Raw genomic sequence first — 23,868 nt, 5'->3', positions numbered from 1 at the left:
GAAACATCAGAAACCAGATCCAGAGCATCCAAAGACCTGCTGACAGCATTCCTCCTGTCCTTCATTATTTACAGCCTCCATCAGGCCTGCATGTCCAACACAGATCCAGAAGAGAAGGTGCATGAGAGAATCAGTGCAGCACCTTCAAACAAATCATTTAACATTTCTCACAAACGCCAGAGAACCAACAGAATAAGGAGGAACACCAGCAGTCAAACGTTTGGACACAAAACATCTGCTTAAATGACTGAAATCAAAAACATACTGTGCATATGGTTTTTTTAAAAAAAAAAGGAAATTCTCTCTCTTTTTTTTTCTTCAAAATTGACAATAATTTTTTTATGGAATATCGTATAAATGATTTATCCATGCAACACCTGCCAACCTGTCAAATACAGGTCAAAATTAACCATGCCGGTTAACACATAACTCACTAGCCATATTGACAGGTTATGATTAGTAAGTTATGTTCATAATATTACTAAAACAAATCATAAAGATGCATGGTCACACACTGGATGACAAGTGGCATGTCTCTAAAAATTCAAATACATTTTCTAATATCACAAAAAATTAAACTTGCAACAAAATAAATGCGGTTTAGAATTTTATTTTACTTGATTTTATTTTAATGACATCCACAAACAATGACTGACTGTCATAAATCTTTCAACTGAATGATTCAGAATCAGGTTTAATAATACATATATTTCAATCTAAGCTCTTAGAATCTGGTTTATTACTGATATTTTTGTTTTGGCTTGTTCCGAACAGCGTGCAACTTTTTAAATTGAATTCTTAATGGTTTTAATACAACTAGATCAATTTTTGATCTTTTTTTTTCTTATGCATGCTTTTTATTTATTATGCATCTATTGTAATTATTTGATGATTATTTTAAAGCCTTTTTATGTAAAGCACTACGAATTAGCACTGTGCCTAAAAATGCAATCGTCAAATCGGCCGAGGAGTGATTTCAAGCTTTGGTCACGACAGGGAAGAAGAGACGAGTGCAACTTTAAAAGAGTTTTGACTTACATTTGTGTGATTTCAGAGTTTGCACACTTTACTATTATTGCAACATGTGAAAATAGAATAAATAATGTGTCCAAATGTTTGACTGCTAGTGTACGTCATCCTATACTGCAGAGCTTTGTGGATATAAAGCTTTCAGATGACGTCACCAAAAAGCATAAACATGAGAAACGATAAATCGTGTAAGCGGAGCCGAGCAACAAAAGACGGGAAATTAATTTCAGCAGGAAACTCAGGAGATAAATACATCTGGGATATTAATACATGTCATCAGTCAGAAAGAGCAGCGGAGGAGAAAGACGAAGAAGATACGAACACAATAAAACGCACAGACTCATCATTTACTACGCAAAAAACATTTTAAATGACTTTCTTGTTTTTACGTGTACAGATATTTAGTGTGAGAAACGATCCGAGCGACAGATGCGACTTCACGCTCCGGCGAGTTCCGTCTCGTCCAATCAGGCGCCTGTCTGCTTTTGACTGACAGCGGCTCTGTGGGAAGTCAAAGGGTTGTGGGCGGGGCTTATCGTGAAGATTCCCTTCATCTCATCCCGCATCCCATGCGAAAGACAGGACGGAAGAAAGTAGAGATGGATAGAGCGGAGGAAAGAAACGGCCTCAGCTGGAGTAGATCTGGGTGCCGATCACACGCATGATCTCCTTCTGGATCTTGGGCTCCTGTGTGTTGATGTTTGCGTCTCCCACCTGACCGTCCTCATACCTGAGACACACATCGCATTCAAATAATAGTTCATATGCAATACTTGAGATTACAACATTCATGTTTTGTAATTGGTTTTATCTTGAAAGTAGCCTATTAGTGTTGTTATTGTCAACTAAAACTTTTTTCATTCATTTTGCAATAAAACTTGCAATTTTCGTTCATCGAAATAAAATATAATACGAATAAAAATTACAAATGTTGCCTTGGCTACTAACTGAAATAAAACACGTTCAAGTATTAAAATGACTAAAACTAAAACTGAAATAAAAAATAAAGCTAATTGGAGATAAAATAAAAATTACAAAAGCACATAACAAAATGAAAACCAAAAACATACAAATAAAAGCTAATTAATAAATACTATAAAAATACATAAATAATACTAAAAATAACACTAGTAACTAATGGTAACTATTTAACTATGGCTATAGATACACTGTGCAATACATTTACATATGTAATATGTAAATTCAATCATCACAATTTTGTGCACCTTTTCCTCTTGCACATATTTATAATAATTTCTGTATATACATCATTTATACATGTCTGTGATTTCTCTCTTACAGAAAATTGAATCCCGATCACGAGAAAACAACTTCTGTGTCTGGATCGCCAGAAAACAGCCAGTTTTTTATGTCAAGATCACGAGAAAACAAGCTTTTGTTATGTCGGGTTCACAAGAAAATTAAGTTGCGATCAGAAGAAAACAAGAAAAAAGAAATGCATGGCCTCTTAAGGCTTCCGTAGACAGATACTCACACGAAGAAGAAGCGTGTGCAGACGTGGTCAGACACCGGACACACCCAGATGTTGCCATGTTTCTGCAGGTCTTTGGATGTGATCACTGTCAACACAGAAACACTCATCTCATACATCAGTCTCGGCTGAGAAACAGGATTTAACCCAACACAAGATAATTTATTAAGCAATATGTGACCCTGGACCACAAAACCAGTATTTTGACCCATACGATGTATTGTTGGCTATTGCTACAAATATACCCCAGCGACTTAACACTGCTTTTGTGCTCCAGGCTCACAATTATAATTTTTTTTTCTCTACTCAAGCCAGAACTGAGTGAATTGTTAGAGCAGGTGAGATCTGAGATGTTTTACCTTCACAGAGAGCGATGCAGTTTAAGTTCCTGCTCTGGAGGAAGCGTGACTGTATGGGGCGACTCTGTTGAAGGACAAATAACACACAGTTACTGCTCTGAGACGCCCAGCACAGCTCAAATGTTTTAATGTTTCTGTCGTACCTGTGGCATTGTGTTCATTCGATTATATCGCTGGACTAACTCATCTTTAGTGGGCATGCGATGCTGGCCCTTCCCCATTCCTGAACACATACAAAAGAGAAGAAATAAATCATCATTTGATCTAATATTCATCTCTTTTCCAGTGAAATGATGACGGTGCTCAAATGAGGCTATATATCTGAAAGAACTGCATTTTTATGTAACTTGCATTCAAACACTCTTGTTTCTTGGAATATAATCTTTTTTTTTTTTATCTATGTATACAGTATATATTTGTTTCTATAATTTATTATTAATACAGTGTCCGAAATACAGTTTGGTTTATTTTGTTGTTGGTTATTTTTCTATGTGCAATTAACACTAAACCCAGCTACTAACTAGTCTGAGGTGTTGTTGTTCATTGGAAACTTGTGAGATCAGATTGGACCTCGACTTTGGCAACAGCACTGGCACGTCTTCATGCACTGCAAAAATATATATATTTTTTTTTTGGACAGTATTTTTTGTTTTTACTAAGTATTTCTTGTATAGTCAGTTTGCCTTTTCACCAGTAAAACATCCTTAAAAAACATTTACTTGAGAAGCAGCATTGCATGAGATTTTATGACTTTTTTTATTTTTTATATTATTATTATTATTATTTTACATATTTTTTAAATATGGGTGGAGGGTGGAGGGATTGAGTTGCTTTACACACTGAGGAAGGCTTTGAGCCGAAACGTTTGTGTCTTTTCCCATCAGTAATGAATGTAAAATAAAAGAAAAAAGAAGATTGTTCTCGTGAGTGCGGATCATAATTTCCTATACTAAGTAACTCAACAGATTGACGCACCAAAATAAAAAGATCAAGTAACGCAAGAGCGCAGTGCAAACGACGTTGTTAAAACATATTTTTTAAATCCCATTTTTTCTCTGAAATTTTCTTCAATATCTTTTGTCTTGTTTTTTTTTTTTTTTATTAAGTTGCAATCACTTGAGAAGCAAAATGACATTAAATAAGTATTATTTTCTGAATTAATACTATTAATACAATAATATAATAATTAAAAATTAAGCAACTTTATGCTTAAAAAAAGAAAGAAAAAAAATAGTCATTGGGGTCAGAAAAATAATCTTGTTTTCCCTTTAAATAAATTTAATGTTTCTTACCTAATTGGCAGATTTTTTATTTTATTTACATTTTTACTTTTTTACAATTATATTCTTCAGAACACAAGACTTAATATCTTATATATTTATTAATGCCTTAATTCATTTAGCCTCTTAACTAAATGTAACGATTTAAGAATATTTAGATATTTGCACTGCAAAAATAATGCAAAAATTCTGAAGAAGAAAATCAATGTTTTAAGTGGAAGAAATTAACAAAAGGTAGAGCAGATTAGACTTAAAAGGAGAAATTTGCTAACGAGAAAAATAAACACTGAAAACTAGTCCTTCCCAAATTCGCTTCTGAAGTAAAAGTATGTTATTTTAAGGATAGTTTTAGACAAAATACGGATAAAGAGAATGATTGTTTGCAGTGTGGAAAAGGAAAAGCAATTCAGCACATACAACAAAAAAAATTGCACGCACAAAATGTGTCCACGCACAACAAAGCAGCATTCATATGGATCAGAAAACAGACTGAGGTGTTTGTTACAGAGAGAGAGAGACTGAGATGTGATGAAGAACCCACAGCGAAGCACGGAAGGCGCGGGGTCTGGATCGTACCTGAGTATCCAAAGGAAATACTGGATATGGGGCTCAGATAGATGCCCTTCCCGTACGCTGCTCCATGCAGCTTTGATGAAAGAGAAGAAGAGGAGGAGAGAGTTACACGCTCTGCACACGCTCCCCGTGAAAGAAGAGAAACACGCCAGAAACGCTTTCACATCTGAGCTGTGGCCCAAAGAATCACAGCAAGACACAGACGTCTGATGGGATGCATTCAATGAATGAAGAAGAAAGCATGAGAAACAACCAGTGAAGCACTTAGGAAGAAGACAGGTGATGATGATGATGATGGTTTCCATTGAAGATGCATGAACATGCATTATACAGCGAAATTAACGTTCAGTCTCATGAGAGTTTATAGATGTATGACTGAATGAAACGATGGACGTCTTTCCAGGAGAAAAGCATCAACAAGCACCAGATGACGTGAAAATGACTGACATGGAATTAAAGATGGAAAGTTCTTATAGAAAAAGATCATTCCAGGAGGATTTTGTTGTTTTCCTGGTAAACTTCATCTTCAATGTTGAACACAAACCCTCTAGAAACCTCATCAAACGCCACTGATCTCACAGTCTTCAGTGAAGTGCAATGAAACAAAGCTTGAGAACGACATTTATTTTAACTGTTCACTATAGGATACTACCATAATGTTCTGTATCCAACAATGCAATGCAACTTCACCTTCCACTTCCAGTGTGATGAACGAACCAGAAGTAAAATCTGCCATGATTTGTAACATTATTTGATCAGTCTGACAAAAGTTCATACATTTTTACACTAAATTGGATTAAACTGCTCACTGCACTTCAAAAAATCATGTTCTTCTTCAGAATTTGTGTCTTGTTTTCCAGCACACATATCTAAACATTCTTAAATCAAGATACAAAATAACAGTAAAAAGACAAGTCTTATTTTTTGAAAAACGTACAAAATGTTATACTTGAAACAAGAAAAAATATTGACCATTCAGAAAAATAAACTAGTTTTCCTTTTTGAATTTAGTCCATTTTTCTGACCCCACTGACTGACATTTTTCCTTGTTTTAAACATAAAGTCACTTCATTTTGATCAATTTCTCAGAATACAAGACTTATTATTGTATGTCATTTTACTTCAAGTAAATGTATCTTGATTTAAGAATGTTGAGATATTTGTACTAGAATAAAAAAAACAAAAACACTGAAGAAGGAAATCATTTCGCTAAGAATTAAACATGCATTTCTACACTAAATTGGATTAAAAATGCATAATAATCATTTATTTCAAAGATGACAAGCGCTCTCATGGCGCTGCAAAAAAAAAAAATTTTTCCTCAGTATTTTTGTTTTGTTTCCCAGTACAAATAATCCTAAATCAAGATGAAAAATGACAGCAAAAAGATAAAAAGTCATGTTTTCTGATCATCAAATGCAAGTGACAAGAAAAAAACATCAATCAGGTCAGGTCACATAATTAAGTACATTTTTCTGACCCCATTCGTTTTAAACCTAAAGTCACTTCATTTCGCTTGTTATCTTTATGTCATTTTGTATCTTGACTTAAGAACGTTTAGATATTTGTACTGGAAAACAAGAGAAAAATACTGAAAAAGGAAACCATTTTTGCAGTGAGAATTAAAATGCAACACAATGAGGTTGAGTGAAACAATGTTGCAGATTACTGTTTCAAATGTTGCATTCCGTTTCACTTACTACTCTTACATAGTCAGCACTATACAGCACATACTGTGAAGTAAGCAGTAAGCTAGCATTCCATTCTGAACGCAGCCAATCACACACCATCCATCCTTTACTACAGAAAGTAGAATAGTGTTGGCTGCAGTCAGAAAAGGACCTGATTCCAGACATAAATGCAGACTGAAGGAGTCGGACATCCATTACGATCAGAACAGATCATCTGGACTGCAGAGAACATGAGCTGAGGTCAGCTGACTGATGGCTTTTACATACCTGCAGTTTAGTATAAGAGGCATTGACCAGTCCATTCCTCAGAACCGAGTGCCAGTTTTCAATATGGGAGCCACTAGAAAGAGAGAAACAAGTGATAAAATCCCACAGACCAGAAAAACACAGAGAATTGATGGTGTCGGACTCTTTGGACCAGTAAGCAAACTACCTAAGACACCTTAGCAACTTGCAGACATTCTAGTATCATGGTTGTGAGTTTTGCACGGTCATGCACCACTCACTGTTCAGAAGATGTCAAAATTCAGTATTATAAGTGTGACTGAAAAAATCTGATGGCCTGTACAGTATGATGTAACGCGGCTGTTCGTTAAATCTGGCACAAGTGTATTTTTAAACACAGACATCTGGAGATATTTCTGAGTTATGCTAGTCTTTTGTTGGCTGTTTTTGAATGACTTTTATTTCAAAAGTGGAAATGTGTCCATAAAAATAACACAAAAAGCACAGAAATAGCACAAAAAAACCTGACGTGTTTTCCAGTGGTGTTTAAATTTATACCACATTTATAAGTCTGCACCCGATATAAACCTGTCATTATTTTTGATGCTCTTGATATTCTTTCTCTGTCGGGATCATAGGAAACATTTCACTGAGCTCTGAATAGTAACCTGATCAGCAGCTTATAAATCTGATTTCTTGGCAGATTTAAATGAATGAGGTTTAAAACAGGCCCTGAAACTCTTATAAAATGTCACATTTTCATTCTTAACCTACAATTCATATTTTTTTCTAAGATGAACTAAATTGAAACTGATTATAAAAAAAATTTCACTTTATTGCATGACTTTGCTTGGTGAATTCAATCAAATAAGAAAAGAAACTTGAGCGCAAACACCACTTAAAACTAATTTTGACATTCATTTAATGTTGGATAATATAAATCTCTCAATAGAAGATCAGATTTGTGCTTTGGGATCCCAATTTGTACCTTTTTCATGTACAATGCAGCCATTCTAAAAGTAATGATCTTTAGCACAAAAAAAGAGAGTAAAAAATACAGTTGCTACACTGAATGATGCACCAAACTAGAATCCTCCCATTATATTCAATAAAGCAAAATGTAGATTGTAATGAAAATGTAATTTGTAATGAAAATGTAATTTGTAAGCAAAATGTAGTTTGTAATCAAAATGTAGTTTATAATCAAAATGTAATTTGTAATCAAAATGTAGTTTGCAATCAAAATGTAATTTTTGTTGTCAAAATGTAATTGTAATCAACTCAGTGCACAATTTGCCACACCACAAACTGTCAAACACATCTTACCAGCAAACATACACTCGTTTTCATCCTTCTCTCCACTCTCTGAGGCAGAAGTCTCTAAACTCATCCTTTTCAATCATCCTACTACTTGTCCGCTTGATGCTATTTCACCTCATCTCCTTCAAGCCATTTCTCCTGCCGTTGTACCTGCACTCACTCACATCGTTAACACATCCCTTCACACTGGTGTTTTTCCCTCAACATTTAAACAGGCTCGTATAACCCCACTTCTTAAGAAACCCACTCTTAACCCAACTCTTTTAGAGATATGTGTACTGCATTGGGTTAACCGAGCGATCTCATTTGCACTTACATATTGTTGCTCTTTTGTTAGTTTTGATTGCTTCTATTGTCCTCATTTGTAAGTCGCTTTGGATAGAAGCGTCTGCTAAATGACTAAATGTAAATGTAATTAAAATGTAGTTTGCAATCAAAATGTAATTTGTAACTCAAAATGTAGTGCTTAATCAAATGATATTTCTAACAGTTCCTGCTGCAACATGTAGCATTTACTGCAGACAGTTTTTTGATTATAATGGAGGCATTCTAGTTTGTTGTTTTTGAAAGAAGTCTCTAATATTTTCGTTTTTGAAACAAAACTAAGGCTGCATTTATTTGATCAAAGTCCACACCAAATATATGAGTGCAACCTACAACAGCTTTGTTAATTCTAACCGGAGCATTTGGGTTGGTTGCATCGTTCAGCGAGTGCAGACAGTGATGTGATCGGCTCTGGCGTGAGTTTGATTCTCTGTGACATGCGTGTGTTTCTGCAGGTCACTGTGACTCACTGGAAGGCAAAGGTGCTGCCATAGAGTTTCTTTGCGGTGCGAAATCGAGCTTCTTTTGCAGGCGGGCTGCTCAACAGCAGAAACTGATGAGATGTGTGCATGAACTTCAGCTGCTATAAACAGCAAAACACAGAAGTGAAATGAACAAAGGCAAGCTTATAAAAGTTAAGCTGTTCTTGAATTTAAAAGTGTTCATCTTACCCTACTGAGTGGCAGCTTCACAATATGAGACCTGTTACTGGATATGATCCTGCAGAGAGAGACAGATAAAATAAACCATCAGAAAGGCCTAATCACACTTACTGTGGTAAAATCACTGTAATGCCTGGCCTGTTGCTTATTAACTCACCACTGCAGTAACGGATGAGCCAGAGGATCCAGTTTATCCATCTGCTTCTTAATCTCCAGATACGAGCCCTGAAAATACAGATACAGTTTCAGAAAAACAGCCTCTGACAACTCATTTATCAATATCATTTTTGTACATGCAAATTCTTTTTTCAAATTTTAATTTAGTCTTTGTATGATTTAATAAGGATATTCCACAGGAATGTTGTGGGAAAGATATTTTATAAAGATTTAAGGATCATTTTTTAGCAAGTAGACTGACTAAAAACAGTTGATCCTGGTTAAAGTTGAAGTCAAGCTGATTTGAATCTTAATACACTGCAAAAAAAAATTTTCTTACTCAGTATTTTGTTTTTGTCTTTTTCAGTACAAACATAAAAACATTCCTAAATCAAGACACATTTACTAAAGAAGCAAAATAATGTCTTGTTTTTTGAACAAATTTATCTAAAATTAGTGCGTTGATGCTTAAAAACAGATGTTGTTTTCTTGTTTTAACCCTTGATCTGTACTGAAATTCAGCACCTAATTTGATGTAAAAAATGACCAGCCTTTTAAATATTGCTTGTATATCTCTAATTATATCATCACCAAATCTTGGATTCAAAACTTCTTTTCTTTCAATTAGCATAATTAGCTGTGTTTCTTTTTGGAATTGACTGATCGTAGGCCTTATTGATCTGAGCTTATGCATTTTTGAGTGAAAAGAACATTATTTGGATAATTTTGCCAATGTTCACTCAAAAACTGAGGTGCACGAGCTCTGATCAATGAGGCCTACAATCAATCAATTCCAAAAAGAAACACAAAACTGTGCTAACTGAAAGAAAACAAACAGATTAAATCCAGGATTTGGTGATAATATATCATAATGAGAGATTTATAAGCAACTTTTAAAAGGCTGGAAAATGACTAGAATTCAACACAAGAGTTTTTGATTATAAACTCACTTAATTTTGATAATTTTTATCAAGAAACTAGACTTAATATCTTAAGCCATTTCGTTTCTCAAGTGAATGCATCTTGATTTAAGAATGTTGAGGTATTTGTATTGAAAACGAAAATAAAGTACAAAATAAGAAAAAATTTTTTGTGTAGTTGTGTAGTTTCAGTACATTATAAACATGCGGTTAAGTAGTGCTTGACTGATGTATGGAAGACCGTTTCCACCACTGAATAAAAAATAAAACAAGGTAATTGTGATTTTTTTTAATGCAATTTCAAGTTCACATTTCACAATTTTGACTTTTTTATTGCAATTCTGACTCCTTTTCTCAGAATTATGAGATATAATCTCACAATTGCGAGTTATAAAGTCCAATTCTGAGGGGAAAAAAAGACTATTCTGACTTTATAAGAATTGTGAGATGTGAACTCGCAATTGCAAGAAAAAAAGTCAGAATTGTGAGATACAAAGTCACAATAATCTTTTTTTATATTTTATGCAGTGGTGGAAATGGGCTTCCATACTGATGCTTTGAGCCCTGTTGCACAGCAGATGTTTTTTTTTTTTTGCTAAAAAAAAAAACAAATATTGAGAAAATCATCTTTAAAGTTGTCCAAATGAAGTTCTTAGCAATGCATATTACTAATCAAAAATTACGTTTTGATATATTTACGGTAGGAAACTTACAAAATATCTTCATGGAACATGATCTTTACTTAATATCCTAATGATTTTTGGCATAAAAGAAAAATGGATAATTTTGACCCATACAATGTATTGTTGGCTATTGCTACAAATATACCCCAGCGACTTAAGACTGCTTTTGTGCTCCAGGCTCACAGATGTGTCTCTAATGCACAAAATCTACATTTATACTGATGAATTTGCAGAGTACCAGATCAAACAATAGTTCATATGAGTGCAAGTAGCGACGGTCACCTTCGGGTTGAAGGCGAGCGTTTTGGGGTCATTGGGGTCGACCACAGATATTATAAATGTCTTTACTGTCACTTTTGATCAATTTAATGCAGCCTTAATCTCTTTAAAAACAATCTTACTAACCCCAAGCAGCAATGATGTAAAACAGCTACTATGTATATCACGTTTCACAAAATCACATTTGAATGAATGTGAATGTGTCCTAAATTTAGCTGTGCTGCTAAGCAATAAGGTTCGTGTCATATAATGCTATATTATGAATATTACTGAAACATCTTTCAGCTGTGGCTATTCTTCACTCTATAGCACGGCCTCTTGAACCTTATTACTGTAATAACAGCACGGTTATGAAATAATCACAGGTTCATTACTACATTACAGTTGCACATCACTCCGCCATGTTCCTTTTGAATTAATAACTGCAGTTTTAAGCAAAATACTTAAGAGATTTAAGAAACGAGAGCCTTTTAAGAATGAAAATCTGAAAAAAGAATAAAAAAGATAAACACATATACAAGTGGTCAAAATTTTAAAAAAAATTTGCGATTCTAGTCTACTCAACATATTGTTTTATCACCCTTGGAGTGAATTAATTATCAATAATTTAGTAGACAGTTGCTTATTCGGTATTCTTATTCTTTGTATTTTTAATTTAATTTAATTTAATTTAATTTAATTTTTAAACCTCAAAATAAAACTGTACATTTTTGGAAGGTGCTTTAATCCTGTGCGTCATTAATGCATATTAAAGTTTGTCATTTTATCACCTTAAATGTTTATTAATGTAATAGACTGCTTATTGCTTGTTGTTTTATTTATTTATCTATAATTTAATTTCATTTAATTTGTTATTTAATGTATAATTTAATTAAATTTAATAATTTTTAATTTCTTTTCATTTGTTATTTAATGTAATTTTATTTTATCTTTAAAATTCAAAATCATGTAAGCTGTACATTTTTGGTAGGTGCTGTAATCCTCTGCGTCATTAATGCATATTTAAGTTTGTTGAATTTTATCACCTTAGATGTGCATTAATTCTGTTTTTGTTTGTTTGTTTGTTTTTTCATTCAAAATAAAGCTGTACATTTTTGGCAGGTGCTTTAATCCTCTGCGTCATCATGATTATGACCTTTTACGAGATTTACGGCAGCACCGTATTTAGCCTCACTAAGACGCTGCACTCGACATGCACGGATGTGATGTTGGGATGTACTCTGGGCATCATGGGAAAGGATGAAGTCGTGCGTGTCGCTGAGGCTGTGGTGAGACGGTACCTGCACGAGGAAGCCGTACTCCAGCGTGGGGATGTTCTTGCAGTGTCCGCCCGCCTGGGATGAGAAAAACAACTCAATCAGCTGGCGGGTGGTAATCTGCGCAGGGGCCCTGCCCGCCGGGACAGCCACAGTCTGATGGGTTAACGGAGACAAAGCATTATGGGAAAGGTGCCAGCCAGCCGTGTTAGGCGAGGGGGGTGTCGGAGGGCAAAGAGGCTGAGGGCTGGGATGAGGGACTGTGCATCCATGTTTTATCTGGAGGCCCTAGTGAGGGGTCACGGGTATGGAGAAGCGAGGAGAGTGTTTGGAAAGGAAAGCGTGCAGTCGGGGAAGACGGGATGCTGACCTGGCTGTTCGGAGGATAGCTAAACAGCTCCCCCTTGGGGTTCTTCATGGTACAGGAGATGGAGCGGTTCATGAGCCGGGTGACTCTGAGCTCGGGCACGTTCAGTTTGCCTTTCAACACTGTGTCCTGGATCAGGGGGAAACTGGGAGACCTGGAGCCAAGATGGAGGCCACAGCCAGCGGATGAGTTCACGCTGGAATTACCTTAATTATGCTTGCCGACTAGTAGAAAGCAGAACTTGCACTGCAAACTGACTTCTTATTTAAGTATTTTTGTCTCGTTTTCCAGTACAAACATCTAACCATTTTTAATTAAACACATTAACTTCAGTAGCTAAATGATATAGGAGACTAACTCTTATTTTGTAAAAAATGCATCAAAATGAAATGGGTTTTTGCTTAAAACATGAAAAAATACATTTTAATGGTGTCAGAAAAATAAAGTTGTTTTCCCATTAAATTTAGTTTATTTTTCTGACCCCACTGACAGATATCTTTTCTTGTTTTAAGCTTAAACTCACTTTATTTTTTTATAAATGTTTTACAAAACAAGACATAATTTCTTTTGTTGACTTGTTTACTTGATCTTTTATTTACTTGAGAAGCAAAATAATAAAAGATATTGGCTTGTTTTGTGAAAAATGCATCAAAATTAAATGAGTTTTTGCTTAAAACAAGACAAAAAAAAATCTGCCAATGGAGTCAGAAAAATAATCTTGTTTTCCCTTTAAATTAGGTTTATTTTTCTGAGACCATTGCAGATACTCACTTTAATATAATATAATATAATATAATATAAAAATGACAAATATACAAAACAGATTTTTTTTTTTTTAATAAAGCTCAACAGTCGGGCTCAGGAAGCAAAATCGTCATTCAAAATCTCCTTATAATAAATCTGAATTAAACTAAACCTTTCATTGCAGACCTAACCGTATATGACAATGATAGCCCTCCTGTAGCTCAAACAGCACGGCATTAGCAACACTGCATTGCTTTCAATTCCCAGTGAATGCATGAATCGAAAAAATATATATAGCTTGAATGCAAGTGTACACAACTATGCATAGAAGTGTTTGCAAAATGCATGAATGTAAATGTAAATATAATGTGACAATACGTCATTTCAAAACAAATCCTGTTCCCCAGGTGAGGAACTTCACTACCCATAATCCTGAAGCCAAAGAAGTTGCAGTTACCATGGAAACATAATAAATCCTGCAGTGGATTTATGGAGCCTAACTAGGTAATTATATACTGTGAGTCAATATGGGACGCTGTAGCAATCGTGTACCTTTGTTGTTTAAATTGTATTACTTTTTTTTGCTTGTAATGTTGTGATCATTCTGAAGTTTGGTTCATTGCTTCAAACTGATTACTGAATTGAATTGAGTTCCCTATGGAGAAAATGAATGGGAAAACACTTCCAGCCGATCACTGTTGAGCCCTATTTCAGATGCATCAACCACGATCAGATTGTTAGCGTGCATGACGTGTGTTTTCATATCAAATGATAAGGACGTACTTGGGAATCGGGGAGAAGATGCTCAGTCCTGCACGAAATTTCTTGATGGTTCCTCCGGCTTTGAACCAGCTGTGTCGCTTCTCCTGCTGGGCTTTGAGGAACTCATTACTGAGGTGCTTCCACTGCTGCGACGTGAACGTACTGAGGATCCTAGAAACACCAAAACAAGCTTCAGCTTTATTTTGACAGTCTTTCATTACAGTTTTTGCTCAATAAATCAATCAAACAGAGTGACTCATAATAAAACTGCAGTGAACAAGAATCTTTTTGAAAATTATTGTTTCAGTTCTAGATGCTGATTGGCCAATCCAGTGTTCCAGTTGTGCTAAAATACACATAATACACACTACCAATGAAAATATTTTTTTAATGCTTCTGCTCACCAAGGCTGCATTTATTTGATCAAAAATACTGTAAAAATGTTAAATAATATTATAATTCCCAATAGCTGTTTTCTATGTGAATATCTGTTAAACTGTAATGTATTTCTGTGATGCGCAGCTGTATTTTCAGCATCATTACTCCTATCTGTTAAACTGTAATTTATTTCTGTGATGCGCAGCTGTATTTTCAGCATCATTACTCCAGTCTTCAGTGTCACATGATCTTCAGAAATCATTCTAATTTGCTGCTCGAGAAACATTTCTGATTATTATCAGTGTTGAAAACAGTCGTGCTGCCCAATGTTTTTGTGGAAACGTGATACATTTTATTTTTCAGGATTCACAGATGAATAGAAAGTTCAAACACTGCAAAAAAAAAAGCTTATCTTAGCATTTTTGTCTTGTTTCCAGGCAAAAAAAAAAAAAAAACTAAATTAAATTAAGTGCATTTTGCTTAAAACGAGTAAAATTATCTGCCCGTGGGGTAAGTAAAATATTCTTAAAACAAGAGTAATTTACTCACCCCACGGGCAGATAATTTTACTTATTTTAAGCAAAATGCACTTAATTTAGTTTTTTTTTTTTTTCTGGAAACAAGACAAATTATCTCATGTCATTTTGCTTATCTAGTAAATGCATCTTAATTTAAGAATTTTTAGATATTTTGACTGGAAACAAGACAAAAATACTAAGATAAGCCTGTTTTGCAGTGTAAAGAACAGCATTTATTTGAAAAATAATTATTTATTTGACTTTACTGTCACTTTTGATCAATTTAATGCAGCCTTGCTGAATAAATCAATTAGAATGACTCTATAAGAAACCATAAAATGAGCAAATCTTTCTTTTAATTCAATATGATCGCCAGTATGTTGACTTACTTCTTTAGTTGAAGGCCCAAACTGAAGCTTTCTTTATTGGACGGCTGAAACACCTCCACAGACGGTTCTGTAGGAATAAATTGAATAAAAGTAGTGTAAAGTAAATAAAAGGCCTGCAGACACACAGGCACAGAAATGCAGACGCTTCTCACCTGGTCCATCCAGATACTGTGAGAGAGAGAAACGGAGGCGTAAGACGATGGGCTCCGTTCGGATCACCTTCCATGCGGTCGCCACCTCCTCCTGCAAACACACAAATCACTTTATTCCCATTTCAACATCTGTTTATGAAGTGAAGTAGCTTGTATAGGAAGTGTGTGGTCTCACATCCAAGAAGCCGATGTTGATTTGCAGGTCGATGTCCACGTCATCGATGGTGCCGTACTCTCTGCAGGAAGAGCAGCAGACTCAGAATGAAAGTGAATCGGGTGTGAATGCACAGATCCCAATCAGATGCGGAGCGAGGGTCGTTCTCACCTGACGGACACAGCGCTGTCCGTGTAAATGTCTTTTACAGCCTCGATGTCAGCGTCCAGCTGAGGGTGACGGTACAGGTCGGCTGCACAGCTCCCCTACAGGTGGACAGCGATATTACACATTATTAATTGTGAGCCTGGAGCACAAAAGCAGTCTTAAGTCGCTGGGGTATATTTGTAACAATAGCCAAAAATACATTGTATGGGTCAAAATTATACATTTTTCTTTTATGCCAAAAATCATTAGGATATTAAGTAAAGATCATGTTCCATGAAGATATTTTGTAAGTTTCCTACCGTAAATATATCAAAACTTAATTTTTTATTAGTAATATGCATTGCTAAGAACTTCATTTGGACAACTTTAAAAGCGATTTTCTCAATATTTAGATTTTTTTGCACCCTCAGCTTCCAGATTATGTATAAATCTCAGTTTCAGAAAAATGACCCTTATGACCGGTTTTGTGCTCCAGGGTCACATATGGCTCGTTTACTTCACTTTTATGGCTAGAGGTGCAAATAACCAGTTGTTTCTACACCGTTATTCATTTGAGATTTAAACCCAAAAGGAAATATTTCTTACATGAAGAAACAGTATACAAATGAAAATAAAGGCATTAAATACACTATTTGGATAAATAAATAAAAGATGATCAATATATAGATAGATACATGTAATATAATATATGCTTGTGTGTGTGTATATGTACATGTTTGCAAATATGCATGTACTCTGTTTAATATCTATATACATAATGAAGGTCATTTGAGGTTATTCTGGATGGAATTGAATTAGGACACATGTTCTCTCCCTGGATGAATATAGTTATTTATTTATTTAATATACATTTTATTTTAACGTTACTTTACTTTGTAAAAAGAAAAACAGGTTGTACTTTGAAACAATTTAATGAAGGTTGAGTATAATTTATAGTTAAAACATACTAGGTAATTGTACATAATTGTACAAGATACTCCATGGTTGCATTGAGCATTGTATGTAACTTGAAATATGCTACATGATTGTACTCAAATGAATGCTCACAACAAACAAAATTAAAATAGAAAAAAAAAATACACTATTTGATGAAAAAGTTTTAAGTTAAACCGTATTTTGCTGCCTTGTAATACAGGCAACATCACTAACATTAAAATTACTTACAAAATGTTTAAACTACCGTAAAATTAATGTCCAATACATGTAATGTCCAATACAGTTTTTCACCGTATATAGTAGGGGAATTTACCATTAACCATTTAACAGGATTTTACTGTAGCATTTTTACAGTCTTTTACCGTTAAATTAACGGTCATTTTTTACAGTGTAGATTAAACCTATCAATATCTTTAAAACAAAAACAAATGTACTAACCTAATGTAAGAAATGTTTTGACGACTGAAGTGTTTTACCTGAATCCCGTACAGGAACTGCTCCGGTTCGTTCTCTCCATCCGATTCTTCATCCGTCCAGCCCTGGCCTTTAATATCCTGAATAAAACACACGCGGTGCTATTTTAGTAGCATTTATAGTATTTATTTATTTTAGCTTTTATTTGTATTTTATTTTAGTTTTTTATTTTATTTAAGTTTTATTTTAAGTTTTCATTTGAATTTTAGTTGACGTTTTAATAGTTTTTTTAATTATGTGCTTTTTTTGTACTTTTTAGCATTTTTTGGTTTTTAATATTTATATTTTTTTTATAACTTTTCTATTTCAGTTTTAGTTTCAGGAATTATAGTACTTCAACCTAAACTCATTTATTTCAGTTAGTTACCAAGGCAACATGTCTAATTTCCATTTTGTACGTTTTTCATCTAATATTTAGATTAGATTTGATTTCAGCTTTATTTCAATTAATGAAAACAATTTTTAATAGTTTTTGTTTTAGTTAAAATGCACATTTATTCTGGATTTTTCACTGAACACACAGCGCTGATAATCACTTCAATAGTTCAATATTTTGGTATCTAAAATTTTGGTTGGCGTTTTAGTGTTTAGAGTAGAGTACAGTACCAGAGTCAATGCATTGCAGAAACATTAGGAATTAATGTGATCATCTGTAATCACTGTCAAATTAGGCTTTTTTCTTTTCAGTGACTGTGAGAAGAGTTTGACTCGATTCTGACCGATTATCAATAATAATAATAATCAAAAAGTGTCTCTCTCACATTCACAGGCAACAATGCAGTATAAAAGTACAAATCTCAAAAGAGATAAAAATAAATACAAATAAAATTAATTTAAGTACATCAATAGAAGAAAATCAAAATAATTATACATCCAAAATACACAGAAATAAACTAAATGGATTAAACTTATAAACTAATTTTAAAATATGAGTTTTAAACAATTTAATGAAACAATTTAGGGTTGGGGTTCTAAAAAGAAAAACGGCTGATACATTTTTTTTTTTGTCACAATCTCATAATTCATTTACAATTACAATAACATCGAATATACTTTTTCAATTTATGCGCTCATTTTACTGCAAATCGAATGGCAAATTTCCAATTGACTCCTATGGGATGTTTTGAGCGAGCAACAGTAACCGAGGGGGGCGGAGCTTAGCCAAAGGTCAAGTAAAGAGTTACAGTTGTGTCATCTCACATTCTTCATCAGCACGGTGTTTGTGTCCAGAGACCCGCAGCTGAACGCAGGCCGTGTCTGACGGTGTTTGTGTGTGTAATGAAGTGTGAACGCTCACCATTGGCTCCGGTGTTCACAGACGCGTCTCTAACAGGATGAAGCTTTTCTGATCCATTTCAGCTCAAAACACAAAACAACAGGCACTCTGGGACGACAGGAGACGTCTTCAGTAAGATGAGCTCTGTGCTTTCTGTGGAAAAATAAACAGATTATTAGACAAATCGTTTATCAAAACCACAGAGAGCTCTCCATTTAACTCAATAACCAGTTACCAGAGAGAAATGACAAATTATTATACACCTGCAGATTTATGCATTTCAAGAGAGACAATAATGTGATATCTGCAGTAGACTTGTGCCGGTATTCGGTAATGCGATATATCACGGTAATGAATATGCACGATATTGTTATCGTGGGCACTTCTAAATACCGTGAATAATTATATATTACAAATTATTCAGAATTTTGAATGCATTTTAAGAATACTTTTCCCATCAACTGGTCAAAATGCACAACACCGCTGTATGAAGATTATTGGAATATGTTTTACAAGAAAATACTATTTTAGTCTTTGTACTTCAAAATATCGTTTAATTCAATGTGTAACTTGCCATTTCTTCGTAATTAATTGTGAAATTTACTAGCAATTTCCAAGTGAAAATTGTTTCTGCACCAATTTTGTAATAAAAGCATTAGCAATTAATCGCAACATGAAAATTTGATACCGGCATATCCCTAATCTGCAGTCATAAAGATTATATAAGATTTGTAATAAAGGAAAGAAGCTGTGCTTAGTGCTGTTTGCAAGCATCACTGCCACTAATAAACTTAATATTTTCATCTGCTGGATGATAAAACAATCACACATATGAACATTGAAAAGTTATTGTAAAATTACTGTAAAAACTTGTGTTTTAAAGTTGTAAATAAAACAAAGATTATTGGAAATATATATGTATTTGTGTGTGTGTGTGTGTGTGTGTGTGTGTATTCTGCATGAAAAAATTTTAGGACCATTTATGTTTTGTGTTTTTGCACTGTGACTTTTCTTATTGTATTGTATTTTATTGTATTTTAATGTATTTTAACTTTAATACATAAAAAAACTAATTAGAACCTAATGAGAATTACCATTAAAAATAATGAAAATTACAAATAAAACTCAAAAGCAACACTGGATTTTTACAATGCATAGAAGACTTAAAGAGAGACTCTTTTTACTTAAGACAATAGCAAACCTTCTTAGAAATCACCCTAGCAACCATTCAGAACACCCTAGCATCTGCACAACAAACCTCCCAGAACTCTTCTGCAACCAGGCAGCATCAATCTCACGTCGTGAGCTTTGCTCGGTCAAACATCGCTGACATTTTCTCACATTAAAAATTCCAGTGTCATATTTGTGAGCGTGCAGATGGCAGGCATCCAGTCCTGTAGACCTACAGAAACCGAGGCGTCTTTCTGTCTCTGGTTTCACCTCAGCGCAGCCGTTTAAAATAACGTTCTGTTCTTTCTCCTCCATCTCGCCACTGCGTATCCTAGCAACAACCCCTTCTGTCTGTGACACTGTTTCGTGTCTGTGTGTGTGTGTGTGTGTGCGTGGGCACAAATTTATAGAAGAAATTTCCCAAGTAGTCCTGTACAAGTCATATCTGATAAATACTGACAAAACACACCACATGGACGTCACAAAATCTGCCAAGAACATGCACGGCTTTTATTTCTCCCTATATTCAAAAGATAAAAATAAAACAATATTTGAAGAGTTCAGATGCAAAAGCCTCTAAGTGCCATCTGAAATTTTCGTCTAAAATGAGCATTTTTATCAGGCTTCTATGTTTAGGTTCAATAATTTTACTCTAATGGCAATGTATAGGTCCTTTTCTATGCAATTAAAGTGAAATAACTGAACATAAATATAGGAGCCTGATAAAAATGCCCATTTTAGAAGAAAATTTCAGATGGCATTTAGAGGCTTTTGCATCTGAACTCTTCATTTATTCTGCATTAAAATATCGCTTTTAGGAGCATTGTGTTTTTTTTGCATTGTGAAATAATTTTTTTAATTGATTTTTACTTTAATACATTACAATAATGAGAATCTAAGGATGACAAATTATGATAAATAAATAAAAATTCTAAGTTGTAAATAAAACAGATTATTGGAGTATGTTTTACAAGAAAATACTATTTTACTCTTTCTACTTCAAATTTTCATGTTTAATTCAATGTGTTACTTGCAGTTTCTTTGTAATCAATTGTGAAATTTACAAGCAATTTCTGAGTGAAAACTGTTTCTACACCAATTTTTTTTCATTGAAGGATTTACTTTTGTTTGCATTGTGATATTATTTTTTGCATTCATATTGAAATAATTTTTATGTATTTTTACTTTAATACAATAAAATACTGTATTACAATAATGAGATTCTACAATTAAAAATAATGATTTTGTTTATTCTTCGCTTTTATAGTTACTTTAATTTTTTCTACATCTGTTGTAATTACTTTATGAATATTTGTAATTATTTTTTATGTAAAGCACATTGAATTACCATTTTGTATGAAATGGATACTATATCAATAAACTTGCTTGCAAATTACAAATAAAATTCAAAATGAAAACATCTGGACACATTACAGAATTTCAAAATTTTTAGAGGGAAAATCTGTTTAATTGTCATGAAAAATCATGACGCAAATCCACATACTATTCCGGTTTCTTTGGCCATGAATAATAACTCATTTTAAACTTAATTTGAAAGCAGAAATATAATTTTGCAAGACAAAGATATTTAGATAAGATCTAAAACATCTATGAAATCCATCAGTTTTGTGGTTTCAACTATGTTTTTATATTATTGTATAATACACGTCTTTGTGAATATCATCACTTTTATGTCAACCCTGCATGAAATCAGTAAAAACTAACATACTGATATCTAGAGAGCAAATTTAAAGACAACAAATAAGATGCACACAAATACCTGGAATTTTATATAACATGTTCACTAACAAATATGTGGCTCTCAGATTTTGGATGGAAATACACTTCTGTTAATCATGCAATCATATGCACTGAATGATTTACGGCCGACATATCAGTCTAATCATCACATTCGACAGCATCCATCTGCTCGAGTCCCCTGTGTGTCCTCAAACACCCATAATGCCCCGCTGGAGCCACCACATACCGATGCATCCCAAAAACACAGACGGCCAGCATCCACGACACCCCCTCCCCCACATCCGGCTCACCTTCAGCGAGGATGGAGCGACCGCCAGACGGATGCTTCTCCTCCGACACGACACACAGCGGATGAACAGCACAATGCATACAGAAACACGGCCCCAAACCATCCAATACGGCAGAATTACTGTGCACTAGCAGCGCCCTTCCATACTAGCGCTCCCTCTCCGGCTCTCTCTGTGTGTCTGTGTGTTTATCTATTGCAGATCTCGTCTGTTCCAGAGCTGTCTTCTTTTTTGCCTGACAACACAGTGAACTGAGCATGCTCAGTGAGAGCCAGCAGAGAGAGTCATGTGACCTACAGCTGACAACAGAGAGAGAGAGAGATGCAATGCATTTGCCTGGATTGCCAGAAAAAAAGATCAAACCCACCATATTCAAGAGCAACAGTATATTCTTAATGTCTTTTTAATATTTTATTTTATTACATTGCTGGCACCTTTTTTAAGTAAATCATCCAAAATGATGGCTTTGAATTTGAAAACTGAAACTGAGGGAGAAAAAGAAAGAGCGAGATGAAGAGAATAAAGCAACATCTGTGTCGTGATGGTGCATTGGCCAATGGCAGTGTGCTATTATTATCAGACGAGCCTATTTTTATCTCTGTGTGTTTTTATGATTGTGTATTGAGGAATGTGAGCAGAACACAAAGACGTTTGTATAAATGCATGTGATTGTGTTCTTTACGTCAGCTCTAGTCTGTGGTGTGACGGCCTCAGCCGGTACCATACTAATCAGAGTTTACTCTGCTTACCTCTTTAAGAGCCTCGCTGTACACAATGACCTCCAGAGCGAGAGAGAGAGAGAGAAAGAGAGAGAGAGAGAGATAAGCCATTATCCGGCTCGTCCTCGGCTGCGTGACTCACGTCTCTGAGAGCGACACAGCACTGTCTCATATCCTGCTTTCCTGTAAAGAAGACACTTGCATTAATTATTCAGAAAAACTTAAAATAGCAAATGCCTATTTTAGAAGCAACGGGTAAAGCACATCTTCACCAGTGTGTTTTAAACCTAATTTAGTATGACAAATGGCTTTTGAGTATCTGCTGACCAGTGCTGTTATTGTTAATTAATACTAAAACTATTAAAAATAATTTTCGGTATTGAAAAAAAATCTAAATAAAATTAAATATTAGATGAAAAACCTAAACATAAGAAACTTACATTTGAGAACAAAAATGAGAAATGTTGCTTTAGCAGCTAACTAAAATAAATAAACACTAATAGGTACTAAAATTACCAAAACTAAATCTGAAATAAAAATAAACATTTAAAAAAAAAATTTAATAAAAATGACAAAGCACACATAATTATTAAAAGAAAACTGAAAATAACAAAATAAACAATAATTCAAAATATTCATAAATACTATATTAGTATATAATTAATAATAAAATAACACTGCTGAAATCACTGAAATAAAATAAAATATAAAAAACTAAAACTTTATTTCTCATTTACATTTAGTTTAACTTGATGCACTAAAATTACTAATAGTAATAATTCATTGAAATAATAATAATTCAAGTGAGCTATAAATTCATAAATAATTTTACAAATTAAATAATAAATAATATATACATATTTTCTAAATAAAAAAAAAAATGTTAATGACAAAAAACACAAGAAAACGGCAAAATAGAAAATATTTAAAACAGAAAATAATTCAAAGTATTAAACTATAATAGTACTTCAATGCTCCTAAAATAACATTGCTTGCCGAAAGCATCAAGTAATTTCATAATGTACACCATAATAAACATTCAGCATGTGTATCTGTAGGTAAATGTTGTGGATGTGTGTGCTTTTATTCCTCATAAAGGAGACTTTATCAATTAATGCATCAATTTTGTAGCTCTAAGAATTCCTTTGAAAAATAAAAACAGGCTCCGAGTCAGTATAGAATATAGAGCATTGAAGTTAATGTGGATCAAAAGAACATCTGATTTTTGATTGCAGACTTTGTTGTCATTGCAAACCTGAGCACAGTTTGAGAAGCTCTCCAGAACACTGTTGCAACTGACAGCCAATCCAGAGTGCATCAGTGGGATTTACGCTGGGATTTGACCACTGCCTGTCGATGCAGAC

General features: G+C 34.1%; 1 protein-coding gene across 1 annotated transcript; it reads right to left on the bottom strand.

Moving 5' to 3' along the window:
• Positions 1-306: 306 nt before the first annotated feature.
• On the bottom strand, positions 307-23,840 carry LOC107713125 (poly [ADP-ribose] polymerase 6-like). Its single transcript, XM_016518562.1, has 21 exons — positions 23,760-23,840; positions 22,535-22,687; positions 21,789-22,084; positions 18,589-18,720; positions 17,294-17,371; positions 15,885-15,979; positions 15,735-15,795; positions 15,560-15,650; positions 15,408-15,474; positions 14,144-14,293; positions 12,620-12,770; positions 12,112-12,405; positions 9,113-9,180; positions 8,965-9,013; positions 8,764-8,876; positions 6,692-6,764; positions 4,737-4,806; positions 3,024-3,103; positions 2,881-2,944; positions 2,525-2,609; positions 307-1,759 (listed from the first exon to the last, which is right to left on the bottom strand). The coding sequence occupies exons 4-21, from the start codon at positions 18,589-18,591 to the stop codon at positions 1,657-1,659; spliced, it is 1,695 nt and encodes a 564-aa protein (XP_016374048.1). The 5' UTR covers positions 18,592-18,720; positions 21,789-22,084; positions 22,535-22,687; positions 23,760-23,840; the 3' UTR covers positions 307-1,656.
• Between the last annotated feature and the right edge of the window lie 28 nt (positions 23,841-23,868).

Source organism: Sinocyclocheilus rhinocerous, unplaced genomic scaffold (genome assembly GCF_001515625.1).
Source record: "Sinocyclocheilus rhinocerous isolate Xijiao unplaced genomic scaffold, SAMN03320098_v1.1 scaffold1093, whole genome shotgun sequence".
In the NCBI taxonomy this organism is placed as follows: domain Eukaryota; kingdom Metazoa; phylum Chordata; class Actinopteri; order Cypriniformes; family Cyprinidae; genus Sinocyclocheilus; species Sinocyclocheilus rhinocerous.
Note: the sequence above shows the minus strand (reverse complement) of the source record. Positions and strands in the feature narration are given on the sequence as shown.

Excerpts from the sequence above, each read along its gene's own strand:
- LOC107713125 (XM_016518562.1), bottom strand. Across the intron at positions 2,945-3,023 it reads GAATGAACACAATGCCACAG|AGTCGCCCCATACAGTCACG; the intron begins GTACGACAGAAA and ends GTCCTTCAACAG. Across the intron at positions 1,760-2,524 it reads TGCACACGCTTCTTCTTCGT|GTATGAGGACGGTCAGGTGG; the intron begins GTGAGTATCTGT and ends TGTGTGTCTCAG.